The sequence below is a fragment of the Onychostoma macrolepis genome, chromosome 01, assembly GCF_012432095.1.
Source record: "Onychostoma macrolepis isolate SWU-2019 chromosome 01, ASM1243209v1, whole genome shotgun sequence".
Classification (NCBI taxonomy): Eukaryota; Metazoa; Chordata; class Actinopteri; order Cypriniformes; family Cyprinidae; genus Onychostoma; species Onychostoma macrolepis.
The window spans coordinates 27069215-27087978 of record NC_081155.1 but is presented as its reverse complement, the minus strand read 5'-3'; the positions used below and the strand labels follow the sequence as shown (position 1 = coordinate 27087978).

The 18764-nt window shown below is 38.2% G+C and overlaps 1 protein-coding gene across 6 annotated transcripts in view; it reads left to right on the top strand.

Moving 5' to 3' along the window:
• Window positions 1–18764, top strand: part of LOC131536340 (mitogen-activated protein kinase kinase kinase kinase 4-like) — a 115263-nt gene that overhangs the window by 75511 nt on the left and 20988 nt on the right. For 4 of the 6 annotated variants that reach the window (XR_009269932.1, XM_058769227.1, XM_058769208.1 and 1 more), the window contains exons 19-22: window positions 5775–5872; window positions 13368–13540; window positions 13619–13736; window positions 14047–14280. Coding sequence is in view for 4 of the 6 variants with exons in the window: in XM_058769227.1 (XP_058625210.1) it covers window positions 5775–5872; window positions 13368–13540; window positions 13619–13736; window positions 14047–14280 (623 nt within the window). In the remaining 2 variants the exon portion in view is untranslated. Of the gene's footprint in view, window positions 1–5774; window positions 5873–13367; window positions 13541–13618; window positions 13737–14046; window positions 14281–15453; window positions 15560–18764 lie in introns of all 6 variants that reach the window. The other 2 variants (XR_009269933.1, XM_058769235.1) reach the window with 2 other exon arrangements.

The following is an 18764-nucleotide window of genomic DNA, read 5'->3' as shown; positions in this document are numbered from 1 at the left end:
CGCATACAAACTAATTCAACACTTTAATGCAGGGGTGTCCAAACCTTTTTCTGTAGGGTCACTGTCCTGCAGTGTTGAGCTCCAACCCTAATTAAACACACCTGAACCAAAGTAATCAAGGTTTTCAGACTCACTCCCTGTGTCTGAAATTGCCCCCATATCCTTAAATAGGGCACTATTTGAGGGGACAGCCATTTTTAGTGCTGCCAGAAACCTTAGTAGACATTGAGTGCACTCATTTAATTCCAAAATGCACAAAAATAATGTGTACAACTGATGTATGCTCAAAGGCTAGAGAATACCTATAATGCACTGTGAGAGTCACGTGCCGAATGAATTGCTGCGTCTTGCCAGAAGATGGTGCCTGCAGCTGAATCATCCATCCATTAATTTTACAAAGAATTTGTACAGGTATGAATTCATTGTAAATTGATTATTAAATTGTTTAATTAGGGTTTATGCATAATTTCCATGACAGAGTTCAACGTAAATCCTTTCATCTTGCTACTAGAGCTGCCAGTTTGCCAGTTTCAAATGATTATTAAATAGCAAGCACAAACTATACAAAAGCGGCAGCCTTTCTGGTACACTCAGTGTCCGAATTCACTCACTCGTTTTCATTCACTCCTTCAATCTTTCATTTTTAATACTGTAATCCCAAATTGGTGCTTTTTGTATAGTGGAATTTAATCATTGATGGTTAACAGCAAAATTGTAAATTGGTAAATGCATTGTCATTTGCAGTGGCTATAAGGCAGTCTGAGCGGGGGTTTTATTTTATAATGTTTGTTGAGGTGCACCCATAATACTAGTAGGAATTTAGATCAAAAACTGTCATAATTTACAAGTAAAAGGCCAATTTCTCACCTAAATTTAGTCCCTTTGATTTAAACGCTGTTTAAAGGGCTGTGTCTCCTTTAAGACCTTCATGTAAACGCCCACTTCTCAAGTCTCAATTTATTTATAAAGCACAATTAAAAACAACTACAGTTGACCAATGTGCTGTACAATGTTGTAAAAGACTTATAAAAACATGTATACAAACCAAACAAAATATCAGACAACAAACAACATCACAAGTCATAGGCTTTAGTGAAGAGATACGTTTTTAACTTTGATTTTAAAATATGTAATGTTGGTGCAGTTCTAATATGGATTGGTAACGTGTTCCAAAGTTTAGGTGTGGCTATGGCAAAAGCTCGATCACCCCTAGATTTTAATTTTGACTTTGGAACAGTCAGCAAACTCTGGTTGGCATACCTAAGAGTTCTTTCCGGATGATATTCACACAAGAAGTCAGAGAGATAAGGGGGAGCGAGGCCATTTAAGCATTTAAAAACAAGCAGAAGCACTTTAAAATCAATTCTAAAGCGTACTGGGAGCCAATGTAAAGACATTAACACAGGAGTAATATCTTTGTATTTATGAACACCGGTTAAAAGACGTGCAGCTGCATTTTGGACCATTTGTAATCTAGATATTGAAGAATGCTTATTCCCAGATACAGCGAATTACAATAATCAATTCTAGAAGAAATAAAAGCATGAATTGCAGTTTCAAAGTTCTTAAAAGAAAGGAAAGTCTTCACTTTAACCAATGTTCTTAATTGATGATAACTTGATTTAACAACTAAATTTATTTGGATTCAATCAAATTTCAGTGCATTATTGAAAAAGACACCCAAGTTTTTTACACCTGTTTTAACTGAAGGAGATAGAACACCAGAATTTACATGAGAAATATTTGGGACTTCAGAAGAGCCAAACACAATAATCTTTTTTTTATGTTTTACTCTCATTTAGATTTAAAAATTCAAAGACAACCAAGCTTTGACATCAGAAAGACAGGCACAGAGGGAGTCTACACTATTTTTGTGCTTCAGGGGCAAATAAAGTTGAGTATCGTCTGCATAACAGTGATAGTACAAGCCATGCTTTTCAAAAATAGAGGCTAAAGGAAGCATACTATAAAGAAAACAATAAAGGGGCCAAAATAGAGCCTTGGGGGACCCCACAAGTCAGGGGGACCACCCCAGAATAATATCGTCCAATATTGATTGAGAAGCTTCTATTTTTAAGATATGACTGAAACCAACTCAATGGAGTTCCTCTGATGCCCACAACTTGCTCTAGCCGAGCAAGCAAGACCTCATGGTCAACTGTATCAAATGCCACACTTAAATCTAATAGAACCAGTACAACAGAGTCACCTGAGTAAGTGGTCATTTAAAACATAATTTAAAACTTTTACAAGTGCTGTCTCTGTAGAGTGAAACTTTCTAAAACCTGATTGGAAAACATCAAAAATCTTATTGTCATTCAAAAATCTCTGCAGCTGGTGAAAAACCACTTTCTCCAAAATCTTTGATAAAAAATAAATATTAGAGATGGGCCTAAAGTTAGATAAAACTGTTGGTTCCAAATTAGGACTTTTTAAAAGAGGTTTAACAATTGCAAGCTTTAAACAGTCAGGAACAATTCCTGATTCTAGACAGTTATTAATAAAAACTAGAAAAACGGGGCCAACCACATCAAAAACTTCTTTAAAAAGATGAGCAGAGATGACATCACGAAGAGACCCAGACGGCTTTAGCTGATTAACAATCTCATGTAGGAAAGAAAAGGAAACAGAACTAAACTGGCTAAAGGTAGCACTGTGATTTGAATGTACAGCAGGATCATAAGTAGCATGCCTGATACTCTAATTTTCCTAATCTTCTCTACAAAAAAGTGACAAAAACTTTCATACATATAAGGTATTTACAAATAGGTGGATTCACAACCGCATTTATAGTACTGAAGAGCATTCTTGGTCTATGAACATTCTTATCAATGAACTCAGATAAATACATAGACTTAGCCGATTTTACGGCTTTCTGATATTGAGATAAAGAAGACCTTAAGATTTCATAAGAAATCTGGAGCTTATCTTTCTTCCACCTGCTTTCAGCTCTTCTGCAAGTCTAAGAGCACGTGTAGCATCATTTAACCAGGGTACAGACTTAGGTTTGTATTTTGTAAGCTGCAGAGGAGCTACAGAGTCCAAAATATTTGTGCAAACATCATTAAAACAATGTATAAGCTCTTCGGCACTTTGATCAGATGGAAAGGAGACTAGAGATTGAAAAAACTCCTTGAACATTGATGAGAAAGTATCACTAGTGGTGGAAGATGATATACGAGTCATACAGGCAGGTGTACATGATTTGACAACAGATGACGACAAAGGAACAGTAAATAAAATAGGTTTATGATCTGAGAAACTGTAATCGCCTAATTCAATGTCCAGCACAGAAAAACCACGGGACAGCACAAGGTCAAGTGTATGACCATGTGAATGAGTGGGACTTTTCACCAGTTGAACTAGATCAAATGAGTCTATAAGGCTAATGAAGTCCTTGGCCAATAGATTAGAGGGACAGCACACATGAACATTAAAGTCTCCAAGGATTAAAAACCTATCAAAATTAGGAATAATACCACTTAAAAACGAAGTGAAAAATCAGCCAGAAAGTCTTTATGAAGTCTTGGGGGTCGATAAATCAATGCAATGACCAACGGATTTACAGAGCCCAAAGCCAAAAGTTGAAGTTCAAAGCTGTTATACGCATCCGTCTTTAAAGCCCGACAAGAAAAATTCTCTTTAAAAATAGTTGCCAATCCTCCTCCCTTTCTCACAGTTCGCGAGGAATTTAAAAATGTACAGTTGCCAGGTAACAGTTCAGAAAACGGACTCACATCCCCAGCAGTGAACCAGGTTTCCATAACAAATAGAAAATCCAGAGAATGCGAAGTGAAAAAGTCACTGAGGATAAAAGTCTTATTCACAGCTGATCTTGCATTGGCCAAAGCCATTTTTACCCGCACCGGGCCGTCCGCTGCCTGTGTGGTCCGACACAGCGAGCAGAGATTGTGTACACACGCACCGCCACGACGAAGACGAGGCGAACGGGGCTGGTGTAGCTGATCAAAGGCAGTTGGTAGAGCTGGAATAATCCAAGAACAGATGGGATCCGATGGACGCCATATGACAAAATGTCTAAGATCCACATCATGATTTGGGATGACCAAACAAGGTCTGAACTCTCATTTTGCTATCAGCAAGAGTTTGACCTTGACGGCTATGCTTCCTGGTTTCCCCCGTCTTTTCCGGCGTCTTTTCACAGGTAAGGGGCACGGAGTTCACCGTAGACATGCAGGTAGAGACGACAGCCAGGGAGGTGGGGAATGAAATGGGCCTCTCTGAACTTGGTTAAACAAGGCATCCGTAGAGATTTGCAAATTTAAAAGCATTTGACAGCTTGAAATAAAGAAAACCAAAAACACAGTAAAATAAACAAACTAAGAGACACAGAAGGGAACAGACGGCAAGCCACACACAACGGCGCCATCACTTCTAGCGTTTCACACTTGTTGTTGCTGTCATCGCCATATCTTTCAGTAACTGCGACTGGATTACCACAGTATTCACAGTGAAATGGACCTTCACTGACATTCACATAGACATTCACTTTCACTTACCAAACAATAGGATCCTTTAGAAAGTAATGTTATTTTTAGTCCAGTCAACCCGGTAGTTCTTTTTCTGTCTGTTCTTATCTATCGTGCCAGTGAACGAGGAAATTATGAGGTTGTCTGTGTCTGTGCAGGCTGTCGTTTGGTTCCAATAAAAGCAGTTTCAAAACGGACATTTTGAGTTCTGAAAAATGTTTTTATATTACCTCTTATGTCAAAAGATAAAATGTGATTTCTCAATTCATGACCCCTTTTAAATTAAAAATCTCCAAAACTTATTAAATTACTATTTAAACAGGAAATTTAGTGCCTATTTGTTGAAGGAGTTGTCTTTAATTCTTGCTGACCCAGTCAAGTGATCAAATGACATTTATTTTCATAACTTTATTCTTTCATCTGCCACTGTCAGTTCTGGGATTCTGTATATCAGTCTAAAATTTCATGAATCAGTATCTGATTTTGATAATGTTGGTAACATTTTCATTGTGAGTACCTGAGTTCTAATGTGCCATCATTTAACTTTGTATTTTAATAAAACAAATTTTGTCAGGACCACTATCATCAAAGATGATTGGCAGTTAGCATACAGTTTGGATTGGCAGTATGGTTCTGTTCTGGGCAAGAGCTCCCTGTGCATCCATGCAGCCTAGCATGGATGAGAGCAGGGAGAGCAACGATAACCCCCTTAGGGTAAACAGAACAGAACCAACATAAATGTATTGCGGATACTATTTGTGTTCAATAATTTAATGTAAACATTTTAGAAATGAGTCTGAATCAAAGGGGAATCAGGAGACCAAATCCTACCTGGACGAGAGGAGTTGGGGATGGAGGAGGGTAATTAGCTATTGAGCAACGCAAAAGCTGCTGATAATACTAAAGGACCTTAAATATGGGTGCTGTGATGGGTGTTGTATCCCTATAGGTAGATGGGGATCAGCTGAGAGTCAGCTGATGCAAGCTTGACTAACGTGACCTGCCAGAACTAACGCTATGCTTGATTTTTATAGGTGTATATTAGTTGATGTATATTAAAAGATTTAGAGTGCCAAACATTAGATTGCCACTCATAAACCCACACAAATGAAATCAAAACTTGAATGAAAAATGAATCGCTACAAAACTTGTAGTGAATCTTCCCTTGTATAAGGCATTTCTGTCATGAGCTTCTTCAACAAGCAGCTTTGGCAAAAAGTGATCTTTACGTGTCCCACCCATCTACCTGCAAATAAATCTTGTGCTCTTTCACTCTCTCTGCAGCCTCTTCAAAGTCTGAGGGCTCACCAATGCAGCGGCCAGAGATTGCTGGGAAGAAGTCAGAAAAGAAGAAAGACTTTGTAAGACCAGCTAGACATGCTGTAAGTAACTGCTGTCCTGAATGTCAAATCATCTGATTTGTTGGTGTGCAGACATGTCAAAAGGCCTCATATTCAAACAGATTGTTTCTATTGAACTAAATGATAGACACATTCACACTGAACATTTTTACTCTGGGTGTAGCTCTCTCTTCCTCTACTCCTTTTGCATTATTTTATGTTTTGGAATTTTTTGTACTGTCCATGGTGTTCTTCACCATGATCATCTTCACCATTAATCAATCAATCAATCAATCCCATTGACAATTTAAACTAGGTAGTGTGGTGAGTTGGATGCCATGTCTGCACATATTGTATTGTGATATTTGATTTTACTGCACTTGGATCTTTTTGAATAGCTGTACATTTTCTGTTTAAGTGAACACCACTATGGAATGATTTTTCGGACTATTTTCAAAAGCAATTGCAAATTGTATTTTCAATTGCGTTTTCCACATGTGGACACATAAATTGACATAATCCAAATGCAATTGCAAATCTTGCATTACCGTTTGCATTTTCGCGAACTCTCTTTCTCTGCGTCGCGCATGTAACCTGCCAAAACTCAAATGAAATCGCAATTCCTTTTGCATTTGAATTTCCGATGTCTACACGGAAAGCTGTCAATCAATGTGAGGGGGCGGGATTATACTAGGGGGCGTTTTTGTATTGGGAAGTGACGTCACTCACAAAAGGAATAGAGATTTCAGTTTTGGCAGGTTACATGCGCGACGCAGAGAAAGTGAAAAACCAAATGGTAATTAATATTGCTATTTAAATATGACAGGCTCATAACTCTTAAGACATGGAAAATACAATTGCAAATGGACTTTGCCTTTTCATTTGAAATGTGGCAGTCACTGTGCGTTTGCGAAAATGCAAACGGTAATGCAAGATTTGCAATTGCATTTGGATTTTGTCCCAATTTATGCGCCCACATGTGGAAAACGCAATTGAAAATACAATTTGCAATTGCTTTTGAAAATAGTCCGGAAAATCCTTCATATATAGGCAGACTGTGCACTCCTTATACTTACCCGCCTTCTAAATGAGAGAGCCAATCGTTGATTAGTAAAGTTATCGCGTCACTGCAGCTGTTTTTGCCCGAGAGGTGTTTCAAAGATGGCCACCGAGTGAAATGACTTGCCTTAAAGGGATTTGGGATTTGCTGCGTTATTTTAAATGTTTTTTATTTTTATTTTGAATGTTACACTACAGGGCTCTAGACTCATTCTTCCCACTGGTCGCACTTTTACAACTGGTCGCACGAGCACATAATTTGGTCGCAATGTTTTTTTGTTTTTTGTTTTGTTTTTGCTACAACATTTGATCAATGTTGATCAGTGCATAATGATGAACTTTTATCATAGTTTATAGTCATATAGTAACGAAAGTGTTCAACATTCAACCAGTTCTTTTTCATCAGTATTATTTGTGATTTTTAAATTTTGTGAACAGGAATTCCTTTTTTCGTGCGCTTTCACTTTTACTATAGCGATCTTGGTGTCACGTTTTACAAGAAAAGATACTTGTCTGTTTTGCTTATATCTATACACCTTTCACTTTTTAAGACTAAAACAAAAGATGGATTCATTGTTATTCTTAATTAAAAAGCACAACAATAAAACAGTACGTTACAATTACAGACTAGCTTACATAACATTTATTAACAAAAACTAATAAGACGAAGCATGGCATAGGACACATCACATGCTGTACTATATACCGACTAATAAATTACAGAATGTTTAGCAAACACTGAGGAATCAAATAAATAATAATATTAAAATTAAATTAAGAAAAGCCTCCATAGCGTAAACGTGAGGTAAACAGCAAAGATAACAAGCTTTTCAAAACAAAAACAAAAAGAAAAGTAAAACTAAACTGACTGTCGCTGGCAGGACTTGCATGTTTTGTTTTTGTTTTTTCTACAAGAATACCAACATGTTCACCTTCTCTGGTTTAAGAAGCGGTCTTTTACTTTAGTTTGAAAACCAAATCCTCCACGCTCGTGCTGATGCAGCGAGTATAAACCAGGCTCTACCCACGAAGCGCTCTCCTGAAAGCGCCTCTCTTCACGTGATCAGTGAAATCTGACTCCTGCTGCAATGTGCCGCGGCTCTGCAGCGCGTGCTCTATGAAGCAGACGCTTTGGACCAGCGCAGACCATGCACTTGCACAAGTGCGACCACATCAAATCTTTACTTGCACATTCTCAAAATATAGTCGCAGTCTAGAGCCCTGCACTTAATCATTCATTCAGTTGATTCGTTCGAATGTCTGATTCATTCAGGAATGAAGCAGGTGACTGTCTTTATGAATGGGTAATCATGAATCACTGACTCACTAGATTCGTTCAAAAACATGATTGAATGAAACACCGCTGTGTTTGCTTGGAGATGCGCAGCGGCTGAGCGGTTACTTTATTTGGAACTATTTTCCTTGATGAAATGGAGCAAAATCAGGCAGTAGTGTTATAGCCAGACAATGTAAGTCACTTAATATTATCTTCTTGTTTACTGAACTGTTATTAAATCAATATCACATTTGCAAACTCCCTTAATAATTATTAAAAGCTGTCACTCCCCTTAGTTCATCGCGATCTGTGGAGGCAGAGAGCACATGTGAGTTCTCTTTCACTTTAAGCAAGACTCAAAAGCACGTGCAAATGATACATTCCGTCATCTGTCATGCATTATTAGAACAGAACCTGTGGGAATGAGTAGAATTATTATTAACAGCCGCAATCCCGCGCCGAAATTCAAGTTCTGCTTGGTGTTCTCTGCTAATTACCTGACTGTGAATGATGCGAGCGGCGTCACTATGATGCCACTGAGAAGTTGCAGCCGAGGCGGGGGTGATTTTTGGTGTGGCGGCCCGCCACGGCAGAATGAATGTAACGGAAACACTGTTCATTATTACGTCCAACAAAAACACACCTCAATCGTTTAATAGAAGACATTCTTGTCTTCCCTTGTGAGTCAACACAATGGCGAACAGCTCTCAGCTCACTCAGGGCGGGTCTAAGGGAAGACGGCCTTGTCAATCAACTATCATGGGATGTATGTGCAGAACTATGTCATTCTGACAGGAATCTCAGAACAGCCTGATTTGAGAGAGGGGATTTTAAAAAAAAAACACTGGGTGGATTTTTATCATTATAGGATGGATGTGTACACACTTCCAACACACATTTATGTTCAAACACCTTGTAAAGTGAATTTTGCATCCGATGACCCCTTTAAGAAAATGAGTTGCGTTCGCATCCTGGACTTATCTGCTTGTCTGAACACAGTATAATTTATTAATAATGTGTTTACTGAGTTTGGTGTTTTACACTCTCTTAACGCATTGAGCCACGTTAAGCATTAAGAATGTCCCCTTTGAGGCGCTTCTGATCGACAGATAACCATGTGCTTTTATGCTGTTTCTTGTGGATATTTCAGCAAATGTTGCTTCAAATAACGTCTACAATAAATAAAATAAATATAGGCTAATCAAACACTGCTTATTTTTCCAGAGTTAAGCTACGCTAAACATTTTATTTGTGTAATTAACAAGCTGCTTGGATTCAACTCACTTTATTTTCCTCATGCATTTGCAATAAAATTATATATAATAATATTATATTATAATAATTTGTTTGTGATTTTTATTAGTCATGTAGGATGGGCTGTGATATCATGTGCGATACAAGCTTGGGATGCTGTTTGAGAAGAGTGTTTATGTGTGATTGTGTGTGTGTTTTCCTTAGAAAATACAAATGATTAGGCTACAAGACTGTAGGCCAGGGTTCCTCAATAGGCGGCCTGAGAGAAAAATGTTTGGCCCGCGCTAATTTCAAATAATGTGGCATGAAAATTCAAACTTAGCATCAGAAAGCGACATTAATTTACATCGTGTCTACACCGGACGCGAGCGGCGCGTTGAAACGCAACAAAATACAATAGAATTTATTATAATCAGTGATGCTGTCTACACTGGATGCGGCGCGGCGCGACAAATCCCCGACAGTAAACTGATGACTCGTTCTATTTATGACGTACTGACACAAAGTTGAAATGATTTGCAATGCTTTGCCGCATCCAGTGTAGATACTATGTGACAGCAAAAACATGGCAAGTGTGAAGTAAAGAAAAGTGGACACAGAAAATAGATGATTCAAATGTGAATGGACTGAACATTTTTGAGTGAGTGAGTGAGAGATACCATCTTTATATGGATGTTGGTTCGCAGTGAGTTCACAGTTTTAACGTAAGTTTGCTTTAATTTATTTATTTTCAAGATCTGAGGTAAAATATCTATTGTTCCTTTCACTATGGCTATAAACCTCACGCAAAATAATTTTCAAACTCACATTGGACACTTTTAACATTGAATAAAGCATATAATCATTACCTGAGATCATCACTGTCATATTTTGTATGTTTTTCCTGCCGCGCCGTCGCAGAAAATAAAAAACATTCCATGGAAAAGATACTTTTTATCGCATCACGTCTGGTTGGGACACATGGTGTTACAGTTTGATCCCCCCCTAAAAAATCTAAGTGTAAAAATATTAATGCTGACAGATCTAATAATTGAATCTGCAATTTGGGGAAAGTGGAGAGAAGAGATCCAGTCTGGAGATGAGCAGGAACAGTTGCATGGCAGACATGGAGATCCAGATTTTTTGTTTGTTAAATTAGTTTTTAATATTCAACAGGAAAAGTTCTTCTGTATCTAAATGCAAATATGTTCATAATTGTTTGAATAAAACAGACTACTGGGGGAAAAAATCTGAATATTTATCTTGTGACCATCTTGTGACTATTTTAACAAAAGCAACAGTAATAGTAATATAATAATTGTAATAAGAATAATGGTAACACTTTAGAATAGGGAACACTAATTCACTATTAACTACGACTTTTCCCTCAATAAATTCCTTATTTGCTGCTTATTAATAGTTAGTAAGGTGGTTGTTAAGTTTAGGTATTGGGTAGGATTAGGGATGTAGAATAAGGTCATGTAGAATAAGGCATTAATATGTGCTTAATTACTACTAATAAATGGCTAATATTCTAGTAATATGCATGCTAATAAGCAACTAATTAAGAGACCCTAAAATTAAGTGTTACCAGAATAATGTTTTATATATATATAGGTCAGTGGCCCTTGGCTTGGTGTTTTTGGCAGAATTCGGCCCTCGGTGAAAACTAATTTAGGAACCCTGCTGTAGGCTATAAAATCACTGAACTAAATGATACACATGTCTGATCAATATACATTTATTATCAATAAAGATTACAAATAAGAACACAGATTACAAATATGTCATTGTAAATGTGAAACTGTGATGAGACGTGCAGCAGTAATAACGTAACAATAACAGATACACTTTCAAGCAAAATTATCATATTCAAGCGTTTAACATTTAGTAATGTCAGTAATAAACTGACTGCACTAAACTGCACAAATTATAGCTATCATGAAGAAGGTCCTCTGCAGTTGTGTAACTTAGAACAAATTATGTCGAGATCATGAGAAAAATGAAGTCGTGATCACAAAAAAACAACTCTTATGTCGTGATCACGAGAAAATTAGGTTGTGATAACGAGAAAACAATTCTTATGTCGAGATCCAGGGGCGTAAATTTCATCTGGCAGTAGGGGGGGACAATAAACGTAAAATTTCTCAAGAGCAATTTTGAAGGGGACACAAATAATAAAGCCAAAATTTTACTTGTAAGGATAGATATGTGTACATAGCATGGAGACCGTGTTTAAATATGAGTTCATGGTTCACCACGCGGTCATATTATAATTATTATTTTGCGTCATCCATAGTATTTTAGGTTTCGTCTGAAACCTAGAATGTCTCTTTCGCATTAATTCAACCGCATTAAACCCACTGATCTGCAACTTAACATCATATTGAACGAAACCCAACACGTAGGTCTACAATATTAGCCTAATATCAGTTCACACACAGGCTTATTGCCATGTTAGTTGTAGTGGGTGACAAGCTACATATTAAGCTTGTTAACCTTATAATCGCTCATAGAAAATACATCGGATGTCATAATTTTTTGTCATGACTAATTTATTAATGATCCAGCATCATCTGTATTAAAGAGAAAGAATCATTTCACCCGATGTTTAAAGAGAATAAAACAGCCTTGACAGCCTACTTACACATAACTAACTTGCTCTCTCCCGCCGGACTCGTGTGTGTGTGTATCGGTAAAGAAGGAAAGCAGGCAGTGGACCAAACCACTGTGAGGAAAGGGAGGGGGGAATCAAAACATTTCTGAACTTAAAACGTTTTTTTGCGTTTATTTTGTTTTACTAATCACACAATTATTTTAAGTATATGTCCATTATATTATTTTCAATACACAGAGTCGCTTGTAATGATATTTTTAGGGGGGACAAGCCTCAGATAGGGGGGGTCCTGTCCCCCTCGTCCTCCCTGGGATTTACGCCTATGTCGAGATCATGAGAAAATGGCCTCTTAGAACTTCCGTACTGATGCATCTTTAGGCCCTATCAACATTCCTGAATTGCCACAAGCTTGCACTGTTATTGACTGGCTGAGTAATCTACAAATTATTATTGGGTCATTTCGTGTCCACGGCTCAAATTTTTGATTTTGCTAATATTTTTTCTGAAGAAAGATAGACATGTAATGATGAAAGCCAAAATATTAAATGTCATGGATGAATATTTACGGAGTAATCCACTATTTTGTGGAGGGAGGTTAAAATGGCAGTTTTTACCTGAGATTCAATGCCAAATTTCAAGGGGGTAAAAATGATTTCAGAAAGATGGCAGCATCATAATGTTATTTTTACACAGAGATTGGTAGTTCTATTAGTAAAATCTGTTGACTTCAGCAATCTTTGTTACAATATGTGCTAATGATGACCATTCAAAAATGGGAAACAGCACTTTTCAAGTTTTTACTCCAAAGTTTGCATGCCTGTAACTCAAGAAGTATTAAAGATATCTTAATGTCCTTTTAGAAATTGGGTCTCAACAAACTTTCCCTTTGGCATCTTCATTTTTATGGCCCTATATGGTTCGGTTCCAGAGATATTGGAATTTCAATATGGCTCCAGGGGTAAATCGTTAAATTGTACACATTTTCAATGGTCAAAAACCCAATGTGGGTCAATTTGCAAAAATATAATGCTGCTTTTCTTTTAAAGAGGAATGTCTGAAAAACAAATAATGTTGAAACTAGAAATGTATCTCGTTTCCTTCCGTTGAAACAACTGCATTAAACATACCTGTCTGAATGCCATAAATGTTATTTTTCCAGTTTGCATGCCTATAACGCATGTGATATATCGCACAGCCCTACAAAGTAACGAAGTTTCTGAAATTTGTTTGATTTGACACTGAATGACCCTATTGCAATAAGTACAACTTTTCAGTGTGAAAGAAAGAGAGGAATCAATTTAAGAGTGCTGCTGACAAAGACTCTTACATGTAAACTTTTCCCACACCTCCAGGATCTCACTGCTCTAGCCAAGGAGCTACGTGCAGTGGAAGATGTGCGACCTCATCATAAGGTGACAGATTACTCCTCATCGAGTGATGATTTAGATTCAGATGTAGATGATGATGTGGTGGAGCAGGAGCAGGGTGATGAATCCACTTCAGGAGCAGAGGACTCAAGGACATGGTATGTGTGACAGTCCCATTAATTAAAACACTACTCTGGAAACCACAAATCTTAGGATGAATTGTTTTTCCTCTCCAGCTCATCAAAGCTGAGTAATGGTGAAACAGAGTCAGTGAAAACCATGCTTGTTCATGATGAATCAGAGAATGATCCAGCTACCACACCTAGCAATGATGTAACTTTAATCGTTAGACAGGTACTGTAACAATAATTTTCTCAATTCAACTCAATTTCATTATATCATATCATATATCATATTACATATTTTGTCTTCATGTGTCCCATATTTTTCCCATCATTTCTGTGCTGATTTTTTATTTTGGGTTATGTTTTGTCAAAAAAAAAAAAAAAAAAGGTACTATTTAGAGCAAAGCAAGATTAGACACAAACGAGTCAAATACAGTGTTTAAGCTGATGACTTCTGCAGAATACAGCATTCCTTCCCTCAGACCCTCATTCTCTTTTTAGCTGAGTTCAGACTGAACTGTCCCTGTTCTTGGTTCCAGAGCATATCTGAGAGAAAGCAGTTGCGTCCCATTCCCGGGCCCAGTCTGGGTCCAGGTTTGAGCCCTTCACACAGTCAAAGCCACCAGGAGAGAAACTGCTATGCAGGCCGCATTCACCTGCTGCCTGATCTCATCCAACAGAGTCATCACTCCCCTTCATCCTCCCCCTCATCCAGTCATGCCAGCCCATCCATGTCCCCCCAGATTCCCATGGACATGCTGATAGTCAGTGAGGTATGTCCCCTGCCCTTGGCACTGAATTCTGCTGCTGTCTTCATGTGGTCTCTACTATTCTAACTGCTTCAAACAAAACCATAATTTTTTATAAGTCCTTTTCCCGCCAAACACAAGAAATCACAAGCGATGGGTCTGTTCATAGCAAGAGCAAAATGAATATCTGTCAGACTGAAAGAATAGCTTTTCATACAGTAGATCAGGGTTCCTCAGTAGGCGGGCCGCGGGTCACATCCGGCCCACGAGAGAAAAATGTTTGGCCCACGCTAATTTCTAATAATGTGGCATGAAAATTCAAACACAGCATCAGAAAGCAACATTAATTTACATCGTGTCTACACCGGATGCGCGCGACGCCACGCAACAAAATACAATAGAACTTATTATAATCGGTGATACTGTCTACACTGGATGCGGCGTAGCGTGGCGCGACAAATGCCCGACAGTAAACTGCTGCCGCGTTCTATTTATGATGTACTGGCATAAAGTTCAAATGATTTGCAATGTTTTGTCGCGTCCGGTGTAGATATTATGTGACAGCAAAAACATGGCAAGTGTGAAGTAAACAAAAGTGGACACGGAAAATACTTGATTCAAATGTGAATGGACTTAACTTTTTTTTTTGAGTGAGTGAGTGAGTGATACCATCTTTATGGATGTTGGTTCGCTGCGAGTTCACAGTTTTAACGTAAGTTTGTTTAATTTATTTTCAAGATCTGAGATAAAATATCTAATGTTGCTTTCACTATGGCTGTAAACCTCACGCAAAATAATATTCAAACTCACATTAGACGCTTTTAACATTGAATAAAGCACATAATCATTACCTGAAATTATCACCGTCATATTTTGTATGTTGTTCCTGCCGCGACGTCGTAGAAAATAAAAAAACATTTCTAAAATAGAATTCCTTGTCATTTATTGTCACGTGTCGTTGTCGCGGGTGGTTAGGATAAAAATTACATGGAAAAGATACTTTTTGTCATGTCATGTCTGGTTAGGACACACAGTGTTACAGTTTGATCCTCCCCAAAAAATGTCAGTGGCCCTTGGCTTGGTATTGTTGGCAGAATTCGGCCCTCGGCGAAAACTAATTGAGGAACCCTGCAGTAGATGGTACAGTACGCAACAGACCTTTCATCTGTGTATGTCTCTAGCATTTTTTTTTTTTAGCTTATTTCAGGACACGAGCTTCACTTGGTAATCAGAGGGAATCTGTGAATGTAGAGAAGAACAGTTGTCTTAAGTGGAACAGTAGTTGGTTGCCAAAGAGTCTGATGTGAGTTTAACATTTTCCAAATTTAATTTTTAGTCATTTAAGTGACTATGTTGATATTGTGAAATATACAGTTTGACTTTGATTTCAATTAGTAACATCTCTGATTTCAGGCAGTTCAATGTTGTTCTTTGGTGTGGTTGAAAGTTACTTATTGTGCAGTAAAGATTATGGTCGAAACTTACTTATATTGTGGTAAAGATGAGCAGATGAATTTGAAGCACTGCCTTTGGGATGCTAAGAGGGTCCCAGATTCTGGAACACACAGATGAGGCCCTGCAGTGGCTTGTTAAGCAGCGTGAAACCCTAAAACACATTTTTTGAAATGTTAACAGACAGTGCTGGGCGGTATACCAGTTCATACCGAATACCGGTGTTTATTTTTCTTATGATATTAATTTTAAACATTTAACAAAATATGTCGTTTAAACAACATTCGGAACGCGACACTGTTTGAGAGGGGTTTCTTTTCACTGTTGCACTGTGGTGAGGGCACAGCTGTATGTGTTACTAAGCGTGAAAGTTCCGAAACTGAAGCTGTAGAACTACTAGAACGTGAACTCAGCCACAAATATCCACCGCCCCCTGCCATCAGCTATGGTTCAATTGGAAGATGTCGCCAGTACTGCCCCGCGAGCACGAGGTCTGACTGTCCCGGCACATTGTCGCCTCTCTCGGTGTCTGTTCGTGCAGTGAGTGGCAGAGAAGCATCGCTTTCAGCTGTCCATACCGCTGCAGATCATCAGTATATGAGTACATAGTTCGTTTGTTAATATTATGCGCTTATTTTTTTTTAGTTTTTTTTTTTAGTTTGTTACTCACTCAGACGCAGGCAATGCGCTGCATGAGACAAAAAGTAATATAGCCAAAACCACCACATAGCCGCTCTTTAGTGTAGATGTTGATTTTATCAGATGATGTCGCGATTATAAGAGAGTGACTCCTGGTTAACATGTACAGTGGGTACGGAAAGTATTCAGACCCCCTTATATTTTTCGCTCTTTGTTATATTGCAGCCATTTGCTAAAATCATTTAAGTTCATTTTTTTTCCTTATTAATGTACACACAGCACCCCATATTGACAGAAAAACACAGAATTGTTGACATTTTTGCAGATTTATTAAAAAAGAAAAACTGAAATATCACATGGTCCTAAGTATTCAGACCCTTTGCTGTGACACTCATATATTTAACTCAGGTGCTGTCCATTTCTTCTGATCATCCTTGAGATGGTTCTACACCTTCATTTGAGTCCAGCTGTGTTTGATTATACTGATTGGACTTGATTAGGAAAGCCACACACCTGTCTATATAAGACCTTACAGCTCACAGTGCATGTCAGAGCAAATGAGAATCATGAGGTCAAAGGAACTGCCTGAAGAGCTCAGAGACAGAATTGTGGCAAGGCACAGATCTGGCCAAGGTTACAAAAAAATTTCTGCTGCACTTAAGGTTCCTAAGAGCACAGTGGCCTCCATAATCCTTAAATGGAAGACGTTTGGGACGACCAGAACCCTTCCTAGAGCTGGCCGTCCAGCCAAACTGAGCTATCGGGGGAGTCTTCTCGTGAGAGAGGTAAAGAAGAACCCAAAGATCACTGTGGCTGAGCTCCAGAGATGCAGTCAGGAGATGGGAGAAAGTTGTAGAAAGTCAACCATCACTGCAACCCTCCACCAGTTGGGGCTTTATGGCAGAGTGGCCCGACGGAAGCCTCTCCTCAGTGCAAGACACATGAAAGCCCGCATGGAGTTTGCTAAAAAACACCTGAATAAGATTCTCTGGTCTGATGAGACCAAGATAGAACTTTTTGGCCTTAATTCTAAGCGGTATGTGTGGAGAAAACCAGGCACTGCTCATCACCTGTCCAATACAGTCCCAACAGTGAAGCATGGTGGTGGCAGCATCGTGCTGTGGGGGTGTTTTTCAGCTGCAGGGACAGGACGACTGGTTGCAATCGAGGGAAAGATGAATTACAGGGAATTACAAGTACAGGGACATCCTGGACGAAAACCTTCTCCAGAGTGCTCAGGACCTCAGACTGGGCCGAAGGTTTACCTTCCAACAAGACAATGACCCTAAAGCACACAGCTAAAATAACAAAGGAGTGGCTTCACAACAACTCCGTGACTGTTCTTGAATGGCCCAGCCGGAGCCCTGACTTAAACCCAATTGAGCATCTCTGGAGAGACCTAAAAATGGCTGTCCACCAACGTTTACCATCCAACCTGACAGAACTGGAGAGGATCTGCAAGGAGGAATGGCAGAGGATCCCCAAATCCAGGTGTGAAAAACTTGTTGCATCTTTCCCAAAAAGACTCATGGCTGTATTAGATCAAAAGGGTGCTTCTACTAAATACTGAGCAAAGGGTCTGAATACTTAGGACCATGTGATATTTCAGTTTTTCTTTTTTAATAAATCTGCAAAAATGTCAACAATTCTGTGTTTTCTGTCAATATGGGGTGCTGTGTGTATATTAATGAGGAAAAAAAATGAACTTAAATTATTTTAGCAAATGGCTGCAATATAACAAAGAGTGAAAAATTTAAAGGGGTCTGAATACTTTCCGTACCCACTGTATTAATGGGTCGTGTTTAGTCACTATTTAGTTTGGAACTTTTCTACAATATTCACTCATAATGACATTCTGACAAGTCAATCTACTGTAGTATTTCCTCTCTCAGTAAGTAGAAAATGTGGTTAACACCCAGTCAAAAAAAAAAAAAAACGTCATATATTGTGAAACCGGTATCATTTTGAAAAATACTGTGATATATAATACCGGGGCGTATGGGCAGGGCATGGCCATAATGGAGATAATGAAAATATCTGAAGACTGTTTTGAAAATGAATGTTAAAAATAAAAATGACATGAAAACATGTTTATGAAAACATGAACACATGATTAGAACACTGTTAGATTATGATTGATGCAGCAATGTTATTAAAAAAGAAGCATCTAAAAAAGAATAGCTGCCTAAGGTGAAGCTGACTTTATGCCAATAAACTGAAACCCGTTCTATGACACTTCCTATGATATTAATCAGATAACTTAGATACATAACATAAACGTAACATTACAACTTATATCTGCACAAAAGGATGCATATGCCAAAACACGGGTTAGGACGGAATTTACTATAGATTTCACATCCTATAAAGTTCTCATTATAATGCTATGTTTATGAAATTCCAGTGAACTTTAAGTT